Raw genomic sequence first — 8,697 nt, forward strand, 5'->3', positions numbered from 1 at the left:
AACTCTCCACCCACGTTAAATCCCTGTTGCAATCAGCAAAGAACCCAGATCAAAGGCAAATGTCAGAAATGATAATTCCAAAGGAAAGATCTTATGGGAATGTATCCCAATTACTGACTATTACAGCGGAGAGAGCAAATATACTGTCAGATAGATAGGGGGGAAAAAACAGAGGAAATGCTATGAGTGTAAATAGCGATACAGACAGGGGAAATACTGCAAAAAGCGAGGTCCTGATTAACATTTAAAAGGAAAGTACAGCAGAGGGAGAGCGTCCCAAATATTCACCAGACAAGCATACAATGTTTCCCCAGTGTCAGTCACCAGCATGCCCACCCGTCAACACCATTTTGTGCTGGTTCATCTCTAAATAGGTCCGACATTTTGTGCTGATTCATCTTTAAATATATCTTAGGCTGCATGCACATGACCGTTGTATGTTTTGCTGTCTGCAAATCGCGGATCCGCAAAACACAGATGGCGTCCGTGTGCGTTCTGCACTTTGCAGAATGGCACGGACAGGTTTAATATAACTGCCTATTCTTGTCTGCAAAGAGCGGACAAGAATAGGACAGGTTATTTTTTTTTGCGGACAGGTATCCAACAACTGCCAGGAACCTAAATTAACAGGCAACCTGTGGCCAGCAGGCTGCCTGTATTTATAGTGGGGAGTGAGGATCATGTGACGTGGCCAGCGTCACATGACCGACAGACCGACCAGTCGAGCACCGATGGGAGACCGAGTGCACCTTCGGCACCCCGTTACAGTATTTCTCTCTTCAGTATCTGTACTCTCACTTTAAGGTATTTAAGCACTTTATGATCTCTCTGAGAGGTATATCTGAGGTCTAACTAATTGTTCTACTTGCTGAATTTGGTCGCAATTTGCAGTATGCAGCTAGCAGTAACTATTTGCAGATTGGTTGAGTATGATCTTGTATGGTTGTATGCAATTTGGATTGCAATATGGAATTTAAATTTGGATTGTGAACTTTGCAGTTTGCAATTGGTGAAACTGTATGTAAACACACATATAACTGGTTCAGTATACAGTTCTAATCACTGTATTAACAGTAGGAACATTATATAACTGTTTTAAATACCTATTTTGGCCTCTCTGCTTCCATAAAACACAGCAATGTCTGTTCAGCTTCTCTCCACTGGTGTAATGATTCTAGCAGCTCCTCCTAAGAGAAATTTCCACACAGGCTGTGTGTGAGGCTGGCTGTGATTAGTCAAAACTCCTGCCCAGCAACAACAGTTTAACTCTATGCTTTCTGTTGTGTCATTGAGCTTACCTCACATCCATATAATGAATCTTAAAGGCATATTATCTTTTCTGCTTCTGTGAACACAATATATAACAGTTATATGACATCCAAACATGAAGTCACTATAAATAACTCTGCTTTTGTCTTCAACACACAAACATAGGAACTGTATTAGGGTTATTGGCAGGTTTAGCTGTATACACATATAAGCTACAGGGAGTGCAGAATTATTAGGCAAATGAGTATTTTGACCACATCATCCTCTTTATGCATGTTGTCTTACTCCAAGCTGTATAGGCTCAAAAGCCTACTACCAATTAAGCATATTAGGTGATGTGCATCTCTGTAATGAGAAGGGGTGTGGTCTAATGACATCAACACCCTATATCAGGTGTGCATAATTATTAGGCAAAATGGGTGAAAAGAAGGACGTGACAGGCTCAGAAAAGTCAAAAATAGTGAGATATCTTGCAGAGGCTGGATTGGTAAAGGGCAGAGAGCTCCAGTCCGACTCAGACGCCAGCAAGGTGGAGGTGGAGTACTGGTTTGGGCTGGTATCATCAAAGATGAGCTTGTGGGGCCTTTCCAGGTTGAGGATGGAGTAAAGCTCAACTCCCAGTCCTACTGCCAGTTTCTGGAAGACACCTTCTTCAAGCAGTGGTACAGGAAGAAGTCTGCATCCTTCAAGAAAAACATGATTTTCATGCAGGACATTGCTCCATCACACGCGTCCAAGTACTCCACAGCTGGGCTGGCAAGAAAGGGTATAAAAGAAGAAAATCTAATGACATGGCCTCCTTGTTCACCTGATCTGAACCCCATTGAGAACCTGTGGTCCATCATCAAATGTGAGATTTACAAGGAGGGAAAACAGTACACCTCTCTGAACAGTGTCTGGGAGGCTGTGGTTGCTGCTGCACACAATGTTGATGGTGAACAGATCAAAACACTGACAGAATCCATGGATGGCAGGCTTTTGAGTGTCCTTGCAAAGAAAGGTGGCTATATTGGTCACTGATTTGTTTTTGTTTTGTTTTTGAATGTCAGAAATGTATATTTGTGAATGTTGAGATGTTATATTGGTTTCACTGGTAAAAATAAATAATTGAAATGGGTATATATTTGTTTTTTGTTAAGTTGCCTAATAATTATGCACAGTAATAGTCACCTGCACACACAGATATCCCCCTAAAATAGCTAAAACTAAAAACAAACTAAAAACTACTTCCAAAATATTCAGCTTTGATATTAGTGAGTTTTTTGGGTTCATTGAGAACATGGTTGTTGTTCAATAATAAAATTAATCCTCAAAAATACAACTTGCCTAATAATTATGCACTCCCTGTATATTAGCAACCTAGGACAGGTCTTAGCTGGCAGCCATGTTTTGGCTACAAAAATCTTGGCCACTGATTTACTAATGTGTCTGCGCCAAAAATAATGAAAATAAAGTGGTCCAAATTAAATTGTTTATACACATCTTATGACATGCTCGATAAGGGGTGGAGCTTAGCATAAGGAGGGCACAGTTTCGTGGGAAAGAGGTGTGCTTAAGATGCACCATTTTGGGACAAAATTTCATGATTTTACTATTTCATGACGTAAAGTCATGATTTTATAAAGGACACGGAGGCGAGTATTGCTGTCTCTCTCTTTACTGAGATTCCATAGCAGCAAAGAAAAAACTTTAAACATGCAGTAACCATGGCAACAAGCCCCACCCTGTCACTCCCAGTGTCCATATAACCCCTGGTCACACTGGAGCAGTCCTCTTTCTTTGATGGTCCACCCACTGCAAACCGATGGACGCCTGACGAACAGACTTCAGGTCTCTTGAACTAGAACAGACCAACTGGAACGAAGGCTCGGATCCGACATGCCCACGAAACTGTGCACACTCCGGACAACCCGCCAGGAACCTTGAGCAACGAAGCCGCGAAAATTCCGGACATCTTGGCTGGAACATTAGCCTAGGAAAAAACCCAAACAAACACATATGGTAGTATACAATTCCGACTCCGGAAAACACATATCAAGCGATTCATATAATTGAACCAAATCAACACATCCTTATGACATATAAAACAACTGATATTCCAGGGAGGGGAAAAACGGGAGGGCAATACTCGCCTCCGTGTCCTTTATAAAATCATGACTTTACGTCATGAAATAGTAAAATCATGAAATTTTATCCCAGGACACGGAGGCTCATATTGCAAGTTTAAAGCTGGGCCACCACAGACGAGAAAGCATGAGATGGTGGCCTAAAATAAAATTCACGAAAGGTAGAAGCCCTAGACCAATCTGCTAACCTCATAACATCCTCTAAACGGGCACCAGAAACCGTCATAGAGGTGGCCGAGGCACTGCGAACCGAATGAGCCGTAAATATGGAGGTGTCGATACCCGCCAGAGATAGGACCCATTTGACCCAACGCGAAAGGGTAACACTGGTCACCGGGTGAAAAGGTCTACGGAAGGAGATAAAAAGATGAGGGAACTCAGGAACACGCAACCGACCGGTACGACGTTCGTATTCCTGCAGACAAGTGCCAGGACAAAGCTGCGGAGACTCCGGAAAATACGGATAGGAAACCGAGCGAATGTTTGTCTTCGTACGCCGGGAGATGTTGAACGTCACGCCCACCGGCGAGAAAGAGCGGGCGTCATGGTCCAACGCCCGGACGTCAGAAACCCTCTTGCAGGAGATCAAGCACAAGAGGGTGACCAGCTTCGCCGAGAGCTGCCTTAACGACAGGACGTCATTAGAGGGCCAATCCTGCAGGAAGGACAAAACGATGGAAACATCCCAAGTAGCGGAAAACCGCGGCCTCGGGGGACGAGAAAGGCGCGAACCGCGCAACAATCTACAGACCAGAGGATGCTGGCCCGCCGGACGACCGTCAAACCCCAAGTGCCTAGACGAGATGGCAGACCTATACAGATTGATAGTCCGATATGCCTTGCCCTCATCGAACAAGGCCGACAAGAAAGATAAGATAGCCGTTACAGGAGCTTCAGTGGGATCCAGATTCCCTGAGAGGCACCAACGAGCCCAGGAATCCCAAGCCGAGCGATAAGCTCGTCTGGTTCCGGGTGCCCAAGCGCTTGCCAGCAAGAAGCGAGCCGTCTCCGAAACTCCTGAGACCTCCCAGGGACCCCCGACACTCGGCACGCGAGGAGGTGTAGAGTGCCGTCGACGAGTAGAGGGTGAAACCGACCCGCCGGATCCTGGAGCAGGTGGGGAAACGCGGGGAGCAAGACTGGCTCGGCGATGAGAAGATCCAGAAGGTGGGGAAACCACGACTGGGACTTCCACAGAGGCAAAACGAGGACCAGCTCCGCCGACTGGCGGCGGATATGGAGAAGAACCCTCGGGATTAGAGCAAAAGGAGGGAATGCGTATAGGACCGGAGTCGACCACTCCTGGAGGAAAGCGTCCACCGCTTCCGCCTCCGGATCCGGCCGCCAGCTGAAGAATCTGGGCAGCTGAGCGTTGAGGCGCGATGCAAAGAGGTCGATGGAGAATGGACCCCATATGGATGACACGGCATCGAAAACCCCTGAATCCAATCTCCAGTCGCTGGCATCCGAAAGATACCGCGAACTCCAATCTGCTCTCACATTGTGGAGCCCCGGAAGGTATTCCGCGACAACCATGATCCCCCTGGAGAAACATTGGTCCCAAAAATCCATGGCCAAATGAGTGAGCACTGAAGAGCGCGTTCCACCCATAAAGTTGATGTACCGGACCGCCGACACGTTGTCCATGCGGAGTCGGACACAAACCTTGACCGTGTTGTTGACAAAGCTGCAGATCGCCAGAGATCCCGCCAGCAGTTCCAAGGAATTGATGTGGAGCCGTGACTCGCTCCGGGACCAAGGACCACCGGTGGAGACGCCGTTGCAATGAGCGCCCCACCCGTGGAGACTGGCGTCCGACTCGATGACAAGGTCCGGCTGAGGGCCAAAAATTGCTCTGCCGTTCCACATTGAGAGGTTGTGGATCCACCAGCTCAACTCGTGCCTGGTTTCCGTATCCAGCACGATGGTATCGGCATAAGATGCACCCTCCCGAAGGTGGGCAATTTTGAGGCGCTGCAGCGCCCTGTAATGGAGGGGCGCAGGAAAGATTGCCTGGATGGAAGAAGCCAGCAGCCCGATTATCCGGGCCAGATGTCTCAGGGATAAATGAGGTAACGCCAGAGCGTGCCTCAACTCCTTCCGAATACTCAGAACCTTGGACTGCGGTAGACTGAGGGATTGTGCTACCGAGTCGATCTGGAAGCCCAGAAACTCCATAGTGGTGGACGGTATCAGACAAGATTTCTCCTGATTGATGACGAACCCCAGTCCGGAGATGAGGGAGGTGGCCAACTGAAGGTGCGACAGAAGCGTGGCCGGACTGGACGCCATGAACAGCATGTCGTCCAGGTAAACTACCAGACGCACCCCCCGACTGCGCAACCAGGCTACCACAGGACGTAATAGCTTGGTGAAGCACCAGGGGGCGGAGGAGAGGCCAAAGGGAAGGCACGTAAAGCGCCACACCTGATCTCTCCAGGCAAAGCGTAACAAATCCCTCGACTCCGGTGCCACCGGCACCGTGAGGTAGGCGTCTTTCAAATCTACCTTCGCCATCCAATCTCCCGGAAGGAGCATGTCCCTCAAAAGATGAATCCCTTCCATCTTGAAATGGCGGTACCTGACAAAACTGTTCAGAGCCTTCAGATTGATGACGGGGCGCAGCTGACCCCCTTTTTTCTGCACTAAAAAGATGCTGCTCAAGACCCCCAAGGTGTCTTCGGGAGCCAACTCTATCGCCCCTTTGTCCCAAAGAGCCGAGAGCTCCGACTCTATGAGGGTGCGGGCGGGCCCGGACGGCATACGGGTACAAGGGGGGGCAAGCCCCACGGGATTTGACACCAACTCGATCACAAAACCCCTGATCGTGGAAAGAATCCACGGGTCGGAAGTAACTTTTCTCCACGCATGGGAAAAGAGCCGGAGTCTTCCCCCCACAGGACAATTGGACCTCGGAGGAACATTGAACAATTGACTCACCGTATGGTTTTCTGGATCCAGGGTGTCCACGGAATCCTCTGCCGCGGTTATAGCCTCCCCGGGTAGGAAAAAAGGAAGGTTGATGTTGCTGGTCCTGCAACGAGGATCTGTGGCCAAAGGAGCCTCTGCCCGAACCACGGGCATAGGAGGAGGAGCGGCCGGGCAGACGGCCCCTGAAACTGCCGGCCCTGGCTGAAAAACGGTTTGGGAAAACCTTACGCATGGACGCTTGCGCCTTATCAAGGGCAGTAAAAGCCCCAACGTATTTCCCAAGCTCCTTAATAAAAGGCTCTCCAAAGAGGAGCCCCTGGGCATCCTTGCCCGCCTCAGAAATGGCCAAATTAGCCAGTTTCGGCTCAATTTTCATAAGAAGCGCTTTGCGCCGTTCTATTGCTAACGAGGTGTTAGCGTTGCCCGTAAGGCAAACTGCCCTCTGAGCCCATCCAGTTAACTCCTCAGGGTCAACCTGACTACCAGCCGCCCTGGCCGCTTCGGCCATATCCAGAATTTTGGCCAGTGGCCCCATAATGTCCAGCACTTTATCCTGGCATGCCCTAAGGGCGGAATCCAGGCCTTTACGGGGATTAAACCCTGTCTTAGTCAAAAACTGGACCATCTTCGGGTCCACCACCGGCGTCTCGCAAACCTTATGCGGGATCAGGGGTCTAGGGCATTCAGCCCGCAGCTTTGTACGTGCCTCCTTTGTGAGAGGCTTACGGGCCATAGATTCAATGTATTGGGCCACATGCGTGGCAGGGAGCCACTCAGAAGACCGCGGGTGGTGTAAGGCATTGGGATCAAACATAGGATCCCCCAACGGATCCAAAAGAGGATCCGCGGACCCAGACGGGGCGTCCGGGAATGCCGCAGTAGGGGGCGGCGGCAAATCTACATCCACCGGATCAACCGCGACCCCGGTCAAATCCTCCTCTGAGCCATGCAGGGAGTAGCGCTGTGCCTCCTCATCAGACTCTCTATCAGAGTCAGAAACACGTTCGGGCTGTGACCGCGCCGACTTCCAACCTCGCGCACGTTCTGCCTGGCGCGGACAGGCTCTTTTACGCGACCTTAGCGCGTTGTCAGTGGATGGAACATTGCCATCATTCTCCGTTGTTCTGGAGGCATGAGGGGGCTGAACAGCTAGGGCTTGAGTCACAGACTGTGAAATTGCCGTGGACATTGACCCCATGGCAGACATGATAGCGCTTGAAATCGAGCGCTGAATGACCAAGCTCTGGACATCCACAATAGGGGGTTCCCTGGTAGGGAGACTAGACCTCCTAGCTGAGGGGGAAACGTGGGCCCTGGCCTCCAGGTCCTGAGAGGGACCGACATTGGGGGAGCGGGAGCGGGAATGGCGCGACATAACTAGGGTTAATCACCCTGTGAAGGCAGGAGGAGAAAAGGAAGGAAAATAGGCGGACAGAAAAGCAGCAGACCGTAAAACAGCAGGACCGGCGCTGCAGGAGGCTCCGTTGAGGCAGGAGAAACCGCTCCGGACAGCACACCACACGAAATCCCGCGAGACCTCGGCCGCAGCTAGCGCCCGAGATCTCGCGAGACTGAGGAGGAAGGAGAAGAAGAGAAGAAGCGCGCGAAATGGCGCCGCCTCCCCCTGAAGTGCGGACTAGCAGCGCAGGTCTGGAAGATGAGGGGTAAGAGGTAATACCCCCGCACTTGAAAATAGGCAGAACGGAGTGCCCGCTCCTCCCCAGCCGCAGCAGAGAACGCCGCAACGGCGGGGAGCGGACGGAGGGTAAATGAAAATAATAATACCCTACAAATAAGCGAAAAAACGCACTAATACGGGCGAAAAACCCCAGAAAACAAACTGTAGGTCACAGAATATACTAACAATATATATATATATATATACAATACGATATGATATGATGCCCCAAGGGATGCCAAGTGGGAACCCCTCAGGGCATAACAACTGCTATGGAAGTGTATACTTAACTGGAGCAGCAAAGAAAGAGGACTGCTCCAGTGTGACCAGGGGTTATATGGACACTGGGAGTGACAGGGTGGGGCTTGTTGCCATGGTTACTGCATGTTTAAAGTTTTTTCTTTGCTGCTATGGAATCTCAGTAAAGAGAGAGACAGCAATATGAGCCTCCGTGTCCTGGGATAAAATTGCACCCCAATACCGTACTAGCATAAAAATATGTCCCAAAGTAAGCCATCCAATAGCTGATTTAGAGACAAGTGATTCTAAACTCCTGTGATGAATCTGGTGCAGGTGGAGACAGTCGATCTAAGCTTACACCATCTTTACCATTAGTAAATCTGGGACCTGATTGTAGCTTTCCATAGTCTTTCTGTCAGGAATGTGTGCAGAGCAGTTGTCACTTCCCTTCCC

General features: G+C 49.7%; 1 protein-coding gene across 1 annotated transcript; it reads right to left on the reverse strand.

The window, feature by feature from the left end:
* Positions 1 to 2,940: 2,940 nt before the first annotated feature.
* On the reverse strand, positions 2,941 to 7,540 carry LOC122944062. Its single transcript, XM_044302277.1, has 2 exons — positions 6,336 to 7,540; positions 2,941 to 3,241 (listed from the first exon to the last, which is right to left on the reverse strand). The coding sequence occupies exons 1-2, from the start codon at positions 7,531 to 7,533 to the stop codon at positions 3,237 to 3,239; spliced, it is 1,203 nt and encodes a 400-aa protein (XP_044158212.1). The 5' UTR covers positions 7,534 to 7,540; the 3' UTR covers positions 2,941 to 3,236.
* Positions 7,541 to 8,697: the final 1,157 nt, after the last annotated feature.

Source organism: Bufo gargarizans, chromosome 7 (assembly GCF_014858855.1).
Source record: "Bufo gargarizans isolate SCDJY-AF-19 chromosome 7, ASM1485885v1, whole genome shotgun sequence".
In the NCBI taxonomy this organism is placed as follows: Eukaryota; Metazoa; Chordata; class Amphibia; order Anura; family Bufonidae; genus Bufo; species Bufo gargarizans.

Coding starts and splice junctions, on each gene's coding strand:
- LOC122944062 (XM_044302277.1), bottom strand. CDS start 7,533: ATGTCTGCCATGGGGTCAATGTCCACGGCAATTTCACAGTCTGTGACT.